The sequence below is a fragment of the Psittacula echo genome (genome assembly GCF_963264785.1).
Source record: "Psittacula echo genome assembly, chromosome: 4".
Taxonomy (NCBI): domain Eukaryota; kingdom Metazoa; phylum Chordata; class Aves; order Psittaciformes; family Psittacidae; genus Psittacula; species Psittacula echo.
In genome coordinates, this window is record NC_137738.1 from 81,909,823 (window position 1) to 81,924,819 (window position 14,997).

A 14,997-nucleotide genomic window follows, 5' to 3' on the forward strand; every position below is an offset into this window, starting at 1 on the left:
TTAGAAAGAAATTATTTAACTAGTTAAGGGCTGCAAATATTTTAGACCCACATACTGGTCTAAAAATCAGAAAAGAGACTGGGTAAAAACAAATTTCTTCTTGCAAGAGAGATTTTGCAACTAACTTACAAAGATCATTTCTTACATCTTCTGAAGGCTTACAGAGGTTAACTCCAGGAAAAAGGAATTTAGCTAAATGATACTTGGTACTACGGATTATTTTGTGACATTTCAATACTGTAAAGTGTGAAAAGCATAGAGCTAAGAGATGATTTTACTACAGTACAAACAGTTTAATTATATATGCATTCATTTGTCCTCTAGCCTTATTTCTGGCAAACACTGGAGCACTAAGCAAGCTCACTAAACTTAATAGATATTTTTTTCATTACACAACAACGGATAAACAATTGAAAGTATTTGTGCTATGTCTATTACCACTGATTCTACTAGAGTAGTATCTAAATTCCCTTGTAGAACCAGATCTGCATCACTCAGGCAAGTTACAGACAAAAATCACAGTCCCTCAATATTACAATCAAAGTACAGAACAACAGAAAACAGCTGTTGCTTAGGCAAAGTATTTTTCCTTTTAAACAACCAATTATGAAAATGACCAGTCAGTTATCGCATCCTAGGATGCGATACAAGCTGCTCTACCATAATCACTGTAGATCATCTGCTTGTATCCTACAGTATTTATGATAATCATATCAATACTGAAAAAAAAATTGCTAAGATAAAGAAAACTACTTCATTCTGGTATCCACAGAAAGAATTGGCCTGTGAAGAGGAGGTCCAAAGAGAAGACACAAAAGTTTTCCTCCACAATAAGTGAACAAAATAAGAGTTCAGAAATTACTGTTAATAAGAAGACATACTCTCTGACTCTTGCTGACCATTACATCTGGAGTTGGCAGAAAACTTTACTGCAAGGACAGAAAATTAAATGCCAAGTTGGGGGAGAAGAAGAAATTCTTCTACTTTTCCGACTGAAAAGGTCAAATATTCTCAGCATGGTAAGCAAACAGGAAAAGTTTTTCATAAAAGTTTCCTTACTTTTACATCGAATAGTAGCATATGACCTTTACAAGGTCAAGGTTTCTTGATACCTGACACCACTCATCAAAGAGCTGAACCCTACAAACTGCCTTCAAAGGCGATGCTCTGAAAAAGAATATGCTTTATCCCTCCAGAATATGTGGTAGGCTGGAGTGGGGCATAAGGAGGCCAGCATCAGTCATGAGGCCTTAGCAGCTAAGCTGTTGGATTCCTGTCCCAAGGAGCTCAAGGAACCGGCAAATTAAATCCATATGCATAACCTTGTATCAAATATTTTATCACTTTTAGTTAAAAATTTTCTTTTTTTTTATCTAGTACAATTAATATTAGAAAGTACCAATGAAACAGAATAGAACAAAAAGAGGACGTAAGTCACAGATAAAATATGTACTTAGTCCCAAAGAGTCCAATTACAAAATACGTTACACCCATTTCAAAAAAAAAAAGGGCATGGATTAAAATATCTACATGGACAAAATCCACAGTAAAATGACCTTTCCTGAGGACTAGCTATTTTATAAATCACAAGCAGACATGAACAGCTTCTAAAAAATGTGTGGGGTATTAACAACCAAACTGCTCTGTAACCTTCAATTACATGCTTTTTTCATACATTTCGATCAAACGTTTTTGCTCCCCTGATAAAGCTCTATTGACTATGCCAAAAATAAATACTGCTGCAAGAATTCACACAACAAAGGTAGAGGAAAGCCCACAACTAACTAATATTCTCTTTTCTTATGAGCAAGATGAAGCAAACGCAAATCACAGATTCTCAGAAATAAATACCAGAGAAGACCTATTTGGTCATCTGCCTGTTCACTGCCAGAGCTTGTTTTTCAAGGTGTAAGGTTTGATATATTTTGCCTATTTTAAAGGAACTTCCAAAAAGGCAATTTGGAAACATTTGTATAGTTTTTTCAGTTGCTGACATACCCAAGTTAATCTAAGGATGTGCCAAAAATACCTTTTGCATGAATGCAGTATCACTGTTAAAGTAGCTGCTGTTAAACCAGCTTTTGTTACAACCTTCCCTTTTCCCATATTAAAAAAAAGAGCACAGAGAGAACTGCCGTTGCTTGACTGCTGTCCTGCTCACACAGAGGCACAAATTTCTCAGTAATTACTCCTAGGAAGCACGATTTATAACAAGCCAATCTAATTGCTCTTTAGCTTTAAATGGAGAAAGGTATGCCACTGAGGCGTATTTTTTAAAATTTAAAAATGCGTGGTAAGATGGAAGGTTATAGGCATCCAGAAGTATCACCTAACCAGCTTACACTACAGTATTTTTGTTCTTTCATTGCTCTTGAACAAATTTTAACCATATTTAAATAAGCAGAGATACAATGAAAGCTATTTTTCCTATTCTCTTATACACTAAAAGCAACAAAACATGAAACTGTTCCTATGTAATAAAAATTACTTTTTATTTTTAACCAAAATAAAATATCAGGGTTTGAGTACAGAGCAGTAGAGTAGCACAGGAAATAGAGAGAATGCTAACTAGACTTGCATCCTAATTCCAGGCCAGTCCCGTCATGATGGAGCCTCACTGTTTCCATTTCTAACTCATCCAACATCATTTCAGCAAACTTAATGCAAAGCTGTATATGTTTAAATACAGAGTTTTCATTACTGACATACAATATTTAAGCAAATTTATATCCTTAGAGATATTAAAATTTCAACTGAATAAATACCTGAGCAACCTTATCTAACTGAATCTGCATTCAGTAGCAGCTAGATTAAATGATCTTCAGAGGTTCACTCCAAGGTAAATTATTCAGTGATTCTAAGCCAATGCATCTCTTGGTAATTGTATGGACTCTGTCCTTCTGCATACTACCGTAGCAAGAAAACTCTCCCGAACAATATAAAGTAGTAAGAAGTAATCACATACGTAAGAAAGAGACCGGATCTATGCTTAACCCGAAGAAGATACTTACTCTTCAGCACCAAACACATTCAAAGAAAGTAGAAAGCTTCTATATACTGTATAACTACTAACAGAGAGGCAAACTATTTCAGCTGTGTTGTAGGGTACCCTAACAGTTCGCATGTTCATCTCTCTCCTTATGTCCATCAAAAGAACAAAATAAGACTCCATTTCTCAGTGACAGTGAAATCTTTCAAAAAGACCATAGAGCATAAAATATGTGCAACAGGGAAGGCCCACACTCAGAGCAGTGCAATTTGGAATCTGTTTTGTTTGTAAAGAAGCTTAACAATTTTGCACCTACCATTTAAAAAGTTTTTATAAAAGCTACAAATGTTTTCCTGTTACTTAGAAGCAACACTAGCTCTGTAAATTATGTTTCATGTGATTCATAAAGCTTTTGCTAGAGAAAAGGGATACTGTCAGGGTGTTCTGGCACATATGAGGTGTCTGAAAAAAAAAACCCAAACAACTCTGTAAATAAAACAGTCTACTAATAGCATTACTTTCATCTGCATGAAAGAATATATTCGTGCTTTCAGTTTATGTTACCTGAGATGATTAAGCAGAGGTTGTAGTCGCTCATCAGACTGTATGGATGGCAGCGATCGTGCTGTCAGCTAAAAGAAAGCAGAAGTTCAATTTGTAAAATACTAGCTGAAAAAACATGACAGAACACAGCAGGAATGATGGAAGGAATCACCCTGTGCTGATAAGACTTTATACAACATCAGACGAGACATACTTTCTTCTATTAAAACTAACTAAGCACAAACATCCTGAATTGGAAGTTAGCAGAAATATTTACAAGTTAACAAAGCCAAACAGTGAAAAATAATTTCTCTAAAATTACAATGTTATTTGAAATAAATAGCAAGACATCACTCCCTTGGAGTATTGTGTGCAGTTATGTTCTCAACATAAAAAGGACATGGAACTGTTGGAACAAGTCCAGAGGAGGGCCAAGAGGATGATCAGGGGACTGGAGCACCTCCCGTATGAAGACAAGCTCAGAAAGCTGGGTCTCTTCAGCCTGGAGAAGAGTAGGCTGTGTGGAGACTTCATAGCAGCCTTCCAGTATCTGAAGGGGGCCTAAAAGGATGGTGGGGATGGATTCTTCATTAGGGACTGCAGTGATAGGACCAGGGGTAACAAGTTAAAACTTAAACAGGGGAAGTTTAGGTTAGATATAAGGAGGAAGTTCTTTACTGTGAGGGCGGTGAGGCACTGGAATGGGTTGCCTAAGGAAGTTGTCAATGCTCCATCCCTGGCGGTGTTCAAGGCCAGGTTGGACAGAGCCTTGGGTGACATGGTCTAGGGTGAGATGGCGGGGGGGTTGGAACTAGATGATCTTAGCGTCCTTTCCAACCCTAACCATTCTGTAATTCTAAGATGGACTAACTAGCAGGCTGCAATTTCTATTTATAACCTACAAATAAATATACCCCAGAAAAAGCTGCACTTGCTGTGCTTGTGGTGCACAGATTTATTTGTATGAAAATCCGAGCCAAACTCCATCAGTTCATAGCTAGACTGTGTGAATATGAAGGAGTTTAATATTTTCCTGAGAGATCACTCATTTATCACATCCATTTCATAACCTTTGCTGCTAGGCAGATGTCAGACTGTGACCAAATTTTAAATTCACGCCTTCAGCTAGCAATAGTAACCACCAGCTAAATGAATAGGAGGTTCAAAGCAGCTGGTTTGTCAAGTGGAAGTTGAAACTACTGAACATGAGGACAGCAGGGAAGGAGGAACAGGCCATTTCAACTGCTAAGCCAGGTCTGGCCTGCAGCAATCGCCATTTCAAAGCACAGCACTTTTCGGTCCTGGGTTACCCAAGTGTACTCATCTGATCTGACTGCTGCATAAAGGCAAGTCAGGCAGTCTCAGCAATCCATTCACCTTTCTTTTAAAAAAGGCTGACATCTTGGCAATTAAAGCATTACCCACATTCCCTTATTTTATGGAGCTAGACCAAGATGCATTTGGTATACTAAAAACTTAGTAAGCTTTGTAGTTAATAGCAAATTTCTTTTGATTTAAAAATACATACATATATATCATTTTCTTTTGATTAAAAAAATATTTTCTTACCACTGAGTATTAAGGGCCAAAACATGTACTGTTCTATATTCCTGTTCTCCATAAAGGAACCCTCTAATTTTGTTTTAAACATAATCACAAAACCAGAAGCTTTCTGAAGAGAAATTGGAGGCCCCCTAAATACCAGCCAAGTTATTCCAGTTGGCTAAAATCAGAATAGAGCCTGGGTTACCTGAAATACCATTTACTTCTCTTTCTATTAAGAACCTAAATGATACAGAATATTTGTGTGAACACTCACATCTATATTTTTACATGAGACAAGCGTACAGTCTCTACACACACACACCTTTCAACTCTCACAACAAATAATTTGTTATGTTAGTTACAGTATCACAGTATGTTAGAGATTGGAAGGGACCTCAAAAGATCATCTAGTCCAATCCCCCTGCCGGAGCAGGAACACCTAGATAAGATTACTCAGGAATGTGTCCAGGTGGGTTTTGAATGTCTCCAGAGAAGGAGACTCCACAACCTCCCTGGGCAGCCTGTTCCAATGTTCTGTCACCCTCACTGAGAAGAAGTTTCTTCTCAAGTTTAAGTGGAACCTCTTGTGTTCCAGTTTATACCCATTACCCCTTGTCTTATCATTGTTTGCCATTGAGAAGAGCCTGGCTCCATCCTCATGACACTCACCCTTTATATATTTATATACACTAATAAGGTCATCCCTCAGTCTCCTCTTCTCCAAACTATAGAGACCCAGCTCCCTCAGCCTTTCCTCATAAGGGAGATGCTCCACTCCCTTAATCATCTTTGTCGCCCTGCGCTGGACTCTCTCCAGCAGGTCCCTGTCCTTCTTGAACTGAGGGGCCCAGAACTGGACACAATATTCCAGATGCGGTCTCACCAGGGCCGAGTAGAGGGGAAGGAGGACCTCTCTCGACCTACTGACCACCCCCCTTCTAATACACCCCAGGATGCCATTGGCCTTCTTGGCCACAAGGGCACAGTGTTGGCTCATGGTCATCCTGCCGTCCACTAGGACCCCCAGGTCCCTCTCCCCTACACTACTCTCTAACAGGTCGTTCCCCAACCTATACTGGAACCTGGGGTTGTTCCTGCCCAGATGCAGGACTCTACACTTGCCCTTGTTATATTTCATCAAGTTTCTCCCTGCCCAACTCTCCAGCCTGTCCAGGTCTCGCTGGATGGCAGCACAGCCTTCTGGCGTGTCAGCCACTCCTCCCAGCTTAGTGTCATCAGCAAACTTGCTGACAGTACACTCAATTCCCTCATCTAAATCATTGATGAATATATTAAATAATACTGGTCCCAATACTGACCCTTGAGGCACTCCACTAGATACAGGCCTCCAACTAGACTCCGCCCCATAGACTACAACTCTCTGGCTTCTGTCCTTCAGCCAGTTCGCAGTCCATCTCACTACCTGATCATCCAGGCCACACTTCCTCAATTTAGCTATGAGGATGCTGTGGGAGACTGTGTCAAATGCTTTGCTGAAGTCAAGGTAGACCACATCCACCGCTCTGCCATCATCCATCCACAATGTTATTTCCTCATAAAAGGCTAGGAGGTTGGTCAAGCATGACTTCCCCTTGGTAAAGCCATGTTGACTGCCCCTCATAACCCTCTTATCCTTGACATGCCTTAAGATGGCATCAAGGATAAGGTGTTCCATCACTTTCCCAGGGATGGAGGTGAGGCTGACCGGTCTATAGTTACCCGGGTCCTCCTTCTTGCCCTTTTTGAAGACTGGAGTGACATTTGCTTTCCTCCAGTCCTCAGGCACCTCTCCCGTTTCCCAAGACTTGGTAAAGATGATGGAGAGCGGTCTAGCAATGACTTCCGCCAGTTCCCTCAGCACCCGCGGGGAGTTGTTTATTTTGAAGACGTGGGATCCTCATGACACTGTTCTAGCTAAAACTAAAGACAGTTTTTATTAAACACAGTTGAGAAGACCTCAACACAGCTGAAGAGAACTCATCACAATATCTGAAAAATTTTAATTGAAAGAGCGTATTTTCCTTTAACTTTCCCGGATTATGAAAATAAAAGGTAAAATTTTGATGTATAAAGTCTTCCCTCACAACTGTATTTGTCTCTGAGAGACCCTGTAAATAAAATTGGATTTTATAAAGGTCATGGTAAATTAACTCTAGTGTTTCCAAACATCTAAGAATTTTCTGTCCTTTTTCAACAGTATTTTTCGAAAAGAAAAAGATAATCCCAATTACAGTGGCAGCAGTACTTCAAGCAATAATGAAGGTAAAAGGATGACAACTAATAGCTTGATAATCTGGTTTTCCTCCCTCATCCAAACATGAGACTAGGACATGAAATTGCAAGTTATCAAAGATTTACTATCTCTGCTAGTATTTTTTTTTCGGAAGTTTAAGAATTTAGAGTTTTTTTAAGTTAAAGTTAACTTGACACAAAGCCTGAAGTAGTAGCTCCATGTGCTATCAGGAAGACAATGACATTTTTACACTTAGCAATTAAGAACAAGATTGCCATGACTCAATTAACTTGTCTCAATTTTTTAGGTAGTAGGTGAATTTCTTGATTTTGAGCTTATCATGTGAGAGCTATCTGCTCCCTACGTGGGGGGGTACGCAAAAAAAGAGCTATCATTTTCACAGTTTATTTTTTAAATGAGATGTCCTAATTAGCTGCATTGCACAAGAAAATTTCAATATGCTGTCAGACCATTTATTTCTGATTATCATCCATATAATCATTTGACAAATACACTTTTTTTTGTTAAATCACATTGAGAAAAATGACATGGAAGGCTTAGGAGGAAAGCACAGAAAGAAGGGGTTTGTGGCAAAGGTTACTTTTAGCTGAGGCAGGCTATTGAATTACTCCAGGCTCTTCCTGCAATTTACCAGGCAGGCTGAAAAAAAAAAGTTCCTTTAGGAGGGACATTAGAGAAGCTGAAATATAAATTATTACCAGGAGTATTTCCTTTTCTGCTGCTAAGTACTCCTAGAGAACAAGGAGTGTCTGAAGGCACAGGGTCTACATGCACATCCACAGCCTGTGAACTGCCTCTACACAATCTGTCAAGCCCAACTGCTGGGGTTTTTTCCATACCCTAGAACTACCTGTGCTGTCACTCATGCTATTTCTTTCATATTTTAAAAAACACTGTACAAGGAGGATTAGAGTGCTTTCGCCTCCTCAGTTCTTTTAGAACCCAGACAAGCAGGATTACATCATATGGGACTCATATTTAAAAAGGAGGGTGAGTGCACTGTGAGTATATCTACTGACAGAGTATCTCAAAGAATGCTCAACTCAATTCCTCGGAAGCTACCTTGCTTCTTCCCACCAACAGAGGACTGCTCTACCAAGCACTAAATGCACTATCAAGCACTAAATACTTTTAAAGGTGAGCCCACAGTTCCCAGCAGGCTTTCTACAGTTCTACCTAAATTATTTAACCTGTATCTCCATGGGCAGTTCCAGAACAAGCTTCCCCTCCATATGTGCTCCACTTGTCAGTGTGGTGCTTAAGATTAGGCATAGTTTTCGAAGCCTTCTGCGGCACAGATGAACAGATTTTCCTAGAATGTTATTCTGTTTATTTCTGCTACAACAGTTACACAACTAACAGTACAAGAATAAAGAATGAATAAACTGAAATCTGAGACGACAGTGTCAATTCAACTTCATACTATCGTTACAACAAGAACCACAAAATTTCCAAAACAAGGATATGAAGGAACAGCTCTAATCCAAATACAAAGATAAATTAAGGTTAAAGTAGGGATTGATCAAGGCAGCCATAAAAAATAAAGGCTTTAACAAAAACATCCAAACCCAACAAACAGAAAAAAGCTACCTTTGTCATCTGCAGAAGTCTACCTGTGACCATGTAACATCATGCTCGGCAATAAAGGTGCAGGGCAGTTTTTCCAAACTAGCAATTGCTTAGGACCTGGCTGGGCATTGGTCTGCTGGTGATGAGCATCACTTATGGGATTTTCCTTCCCTCACTGCCCCTGTCATACAGAATCCAAGAAGAGCTGCCACTGGTCTGTACAAAATCTACTGAAGGTGGATCTATAATACCTCATTTTAACCTTTTACACTCAATAGTGATTCTAGTCATTTTGATGAAGCACAGAATAATTAAAGTTGTTAGGCTTTTGTTAAACTTAGATAACTAACAAGCAAATTATAGAAAGTAGTAAGAACACAGAAATTACAAATGACAGTATCAGAAGGGAAACAAAACCCTATGTGTTTTGGATCTTACACTACAGGTTAGAGACAACATTTTTATGAGAATTAAATTTACCCTGTGAAGGCCCTTGCATCTTCCCATTATACGCATTGATGAACAGATAAATAAATGATTAGGTAGCTAAAAAGTTAAATAAAGAGAGGAAATTTCTACTTAGAAAGCAAAGAAACTAACCATGGATTAGTGTATTCTTTTACAGTATTCTGGACTCTTTAGTCCATTCTCCCACCAACAACTATTTGTTCTCATGACATTTCAATGCCTTTACAGCTACAGGCACCCCCTTCCTGAATTTCTGCTTCCCAGTTGTTACAATAAGAGAAGACAGAGCCTAATGAAAACCAGTATTAGTCTGGACACCAGAACTTCAATTTCAGCCTTCCAAGTGGAAGCCTTAGTTCTTAATTGCTTTAATAAAATTTAACAAATATTTTTATGAACAGAGGAAAGAAACATTGTCTGTGTGATGTCAACAATTCAACATATTCAGAGTGAACACATCACTAAAATGCTTCCTTAATAATGCTGTATAGATTTTAAAAGAAAAAAAAAAAAACACAAAAAAAAACAACAAACAAACAAACAAACAAAAAAAAAAAAAACCCACTCAGGTCAGACATTAAATTACTACAGTTAGGACTTTACTATTTTAAAGAGTGAATTTATTTAAGTCTCTCATTGCTGCCTAAGGAATAAGCTGTAACTTACAAGTTTTCTATTCCATTTGTTTTGTAATATGCCCCTTCGTATCACCCTGAAGCATTTAGTTAGATGATTCTTTCCTGTCTGCTCTGAAAAGGACCCAATACATATGTGATGGTTCAGAAAAGCATTAGCTTTTAACCTGAAGAGTTACAGTGGCCTAGTGTGTTGTCTAAAAGGAAAGCAAATACATGCAAGTTTAGGTTGTTTACTAGAACCAGTTTTGATTAGTTTGAACTGTAGTATTACAGATTTATTGCTGATGTTACACAAGAAAGATTTTCAACTAAGATTGGAGCAGACAGGGAAAAAAAACACCACTATTATCCAGTGGCTTAAACATACCAGTGACTTTGCACCTCTACTGGATTTTTCCTGAGAGATTTGCAAAACAAAATAAAGTGGAAACCTTGATGTTGCCTTCGAATAGGCGTGGCGACCTGGTTCAGGAACGACACGGCGACCAACCCCAGGCCGCTCGGGCCATCAGCTCACTGACACCAATGTGGTGGACGGCAAATGGCGTTTTATTGCTTAATGACACGGCGTTATATAGCTTTGATTTACAACATCACTTCTGTCTGCTTACATCATAAACTAAGAGTTATTGGCTATCAGTAGAGGGGCCCTATCTTTCCGTACAGCGCGATATCTTCCGACCGTCAGACCCTGGCTACCCACACCTTGACGTTAACATAAACTTGAGAAGTTTGTTTCTGTAGGCAACAGCAATTATACCATGGCTTAGTCAGTGTTAACGAGTAGAAAATACATGAACTAGACAAAAATAAGAGAAGCATGGTTCTATGGATGTAGACTTCACAGAAGCCTTCTCAATGTGACACTATGCAACCATGTTTCTAGAAAGTCAAGATTACCCTAATTTTAATAGTGAAAGGTGCTAACACGACATGCTGTTGGAAGTTTTAATAAAAGAGTGACTTTTTACAATAATGTTTCTGTGATCAGTCAGAAACAAACTTAGCTTAGAGGCAAAGCAGGATCTGGCCTGGTGACCAGTAAGGCAGAGGAAGAGGAAACTCCTTTTGCTTGTGGTGCACAAGCAAAAACCAGCTTTTCCTGAAATTCTTCAAGCCTGCTATTACAAAGGTCCTGATGTGAACAATTTATCTCCATCAAAGACTACATAACAAGCCTATTTTCAGGAATTTAAAATCCATCTATCAAACAAACTTTCACAGGGAAACAGAGGTGATATTAACTGCATTGCTCCTCAAACCATTCAATTCTTAGATAATGATTAAATATCATTAAGCTGTACATCTGTTACAAAATCCACCTTCTTACATGTCTGGCTGGGGTCTATTTGAGAATGAGTCATAAGTGTAAGAGAGAGATAACGTAAAAGATAAATGGAAAAAAAGATATGAGTAAAATACAATATTGTAGTAGCACCTCCAGCAGTAGCACATCTTAGGTAACGATATGCAAGTAGAAATTACGTTTTATGGAATGAAATGATGTTTTAGTCTGGTAATCCAACACTACTACTCACAAGAGAAAGCTCTTGATTTTTTTTTTCTTCAGAGACTACATTTAGTACCTGTTCAACATCACTAGGCACTACACTTGTTCCAACTAACTCCTTAATACTAGACAAGCTTTATTCAAAGATTTGCTTGGCCAGTAACTTTTTAAGTTGTTTTCCAGATCAAGAAAACATATCAGCTTTTACCTAACCAAAACCAGATATACACTTTTTTTTATTGACAGCACAGTAGCCACAACATATCTGAGAGTTAGAAATACAGATCCCAGCCTTCCCCTCACCAGGGTATCTGAGAAATGAGAAAGGACACTAAGATGTGGAAGTTTATCACCTTACTTCAGGATTTTTCTCCTTATCCCTAGTCTACCTAGATTAGCTATCCTTCTGAAGTCTCTGCTTGATCAAAAGCAAGAACCACCTCCAGGAGATGCTACAAGAGCATCTGGCTTTTCTCCTCTCACCCCAATTTTAAGACACAGAACATGTTAAAAATAATGCTGTAGAAACATCTTAGTTCTACTTAGTTAAGGACTGTGTCATAACATTCGCTGTATTGTTACTGACACACTATGCACATCAAAGTACTCTTTAGATATTGATAGTATTTAGGATCAGCATGAACCCTGCACATACCCAGCATGATTACATTAAAGAACAGGCCGCTAAGTCTCAGTTACAATTATGCTGACTCCAACTACAAGTGTCTCTCAATGCATATAATCAAGACCATGCTTTTATTTTAAAAGGGAGACTCTACGACATACTGACATCCTATTTCAAACATAAACATCTCAGGTAAAAAACAGGCACCAAAATACTTGCCTTAAATTAAATTTAAAACACAATGTCTAGAAAGTTTTGTACTTCTGAAAAAGTCTAAATATTGCTTTCTTTTGCCTTTTTTTTCTTTTTAAGATACCTCAGAATTATAACCTAATATGGTCTTTTGCAGCCACCACTACGAAGTCATGAGATGTAGCTACTACCAGAACCCAAGAATTCAGTTTAATTATATTTCACAGAAACTTCAACATCCAACTAAGTTGCTGGCTGTCTTGTACCAACAAAACCTGATTAATTTTGAAACATCAGCTATCTTGCTAATGTTGTAACAAAATGTCACAATGCAAATGCTGTGTGGCTGGGGAACCTGGAATAAGAGCATGGTGTTTGCATGCCGGTGTGCTGCTGTACCTAGACAGTTGACATTTTAGTGCTGATCAATCTTCTTTTGAAAAAAGTTGGGCTTTAACCTTTCACAGCACATTATAAATTTCAAGTGTTGCACGAAATTAATAAGTCATTTTTGCCAAGGCTTTTTCAGCTATTAAAAGTTATTTCAGCAGCACTTACACTGAAATACGCTCAATAAACTGAAGCAAACAATATTACATTTATTCCAAATGAATTGTTTGCAGACAATCTATATGACAGGAGATGACATATTTCAAAACTAACGAAACAAGCAAAAATACTTTGGACATTACCAAATTTTTTTTTTTTTTTCAATGGGCCAATATAATATAATCACAGAGCGGTTGGAGTTGGAAGGGACCTCCGGAGATCATCAAGCCCCCTGTCAAGGCACAGCAGGTCACAGAGAAATGTGTCCAGGCAGGTTTTGAATGTCTCCAGAGAGGGAGACTCCCCAGTCTCCCTTGGCAGCCTGTTCAGTGCTCTGCCACCCTCAGTATAAAAAAGTTCTTCCTCATGTATCCAATTTACAACAGATCATCCCTAATTTATTCTCTCAACATGTGGTAGTGCTTGGAAATACTTGTTTTGTTGCTAAGACTGAGAAAATATCTATCTTCTAAAAATAAAAAGGTATTTGCAATACTTTTGCTCAGTTATACGTATTTCACAATATTGATTTTTGGGTGATTTATTTTTTTTAAAAAAGCAAAATCAAATCTTGCCAACCTTTGAAGAGTTTTAAGCCCCAGCTTCCTGTATGTTCAAGTACCAGTGATTACATTCATATCTTTACTGAATAGAGCTAAAAACATGTCAGATTCTCAAATTTCATGCTGCTAAATACCAGCATTAATATGAGCCTACTTATCATCATTTTCAAGTATTTTACTTAATCTCAACTCTCAATTGCCAGCAACAGCAATGACATTTCCCAAATGTTTAAATACTTTCTTTTCAAAACAGAAAAGGACATGTGCATTAAGGAAAACTACTAGCAACTCCAACAACATACAATTTTTTATTTCCTTTTTTAAAATGTTGATTATTTACATTTGCAATTATTACAAATATTTTACTTCTGAATAAAATGCACTCGGAGATTAGAACACTTCCCCCAGGACTCAAGTTCATGAAACAGAAATCCAAGCCTTCAAAAAAAAATACTTCATTATAAAGCACAGTATTGTTGCCTTAGAACTTAACTATGGAAGCAGGACCTCCATTTTGACCTCCATTAAGTCGTGTGGTTTGGTGCTTTTAAGTAGATCAGAAGTGCACACACAACAAGCTGCTATAGTGAAGCTGAAGCTGGTGGCCTTCAAGGCCCAGGGATGTTTTCCTTCTCAGCCCATCGCAGCCATGCTGCTTTCAGCTCCTCCAGGCTTACCATGTACCGCTCAGGCACAGACACTCACTGCAAACACTGCTGGCCACCAGAACACCACCACAAACACAAGAATAGTCACCACACAAAAACAACATATGCATAAAACAACTACAGAAATTGTTCAATCTGTTCATATATGTTGACCTACCTCATGGATGTGAGCCTTTCATAACTGGCCACAAACCATGGTCTTGTCCAAAAGGCTGTCTCTCAAAAGCCCTGACTCTCCCTTTGGAAGCTGGCATGGACATCAGCCCCTCCAACCACTGACTCCCAAACTCTGCTCTCTCCAGCATCCTGCACCAAGACATATGGGCTCTGCCTCTCAGTCCTCTGAAGCTACCCACCAGCTACTGAAGCTCACTAGCACCACACACAGAGAACAGAGAGAATCCTCAACCAGCAAAATAACTATGAATAGCATTTAGTAAGATAGATTTCCTTATTATTACTGCAGTGATAGGGCACTGGGCACAATCTATTTTTCAGTATATTTCTTACACTCCCTTTTCCTGCCTTTGGCTCTTTTGCTATATGACCCATAACAACTTCTACACAATCCCACAAGCCCCCTCAAATATCCCATAATAAGTTTGCTCTTCTCCATGAGACACATGATAACCTTGCTTTCCGCAAGACTTTGAGGGGCTCCTTCAGTGGTCCATCAACCAATAGTCTGATAGTTTAGGTCTCTGGTATCTTCTTAATTATCTCCCATTCTTCAAAGTCTTCAGAGTCAGTGTTTAACTTATTACTTGTCCTGACTTTTGTCCCAGTTTTTCATGCTGAATAGCCATTAAACAGATATGCTTGCATAAGGATATGTGTGACTAATTCCCATGTTCAACAGTTAAGATGTGTTTTACCTCTTGATG

General features: G+C 38.5%; 1 protein-coding gene across 1 annotated transcript in view; it reads right to left on the bottom strand.

Moving 5' to 3' along the window:
• PRIM2 (DNA primase subunit 2) overlaps positions 1-14,997 on the bottom strand; it is a gene marked incomplete at its 5' end in the record, with an annotated part of 101,702 nt that overhangs the window by 35,247 nt on the left and 51,458 nt on the right. The window contains one exon of the mRNA XM_080616777.1: positions 3,554-3,621. Coding sequence (XP_080472903.1) covers positions 3,554-3,621 — 68 coding nt within the window. The remainder of the gene's footprint in view (positions 1-3,553; positions 3,622-14,997) is intronic.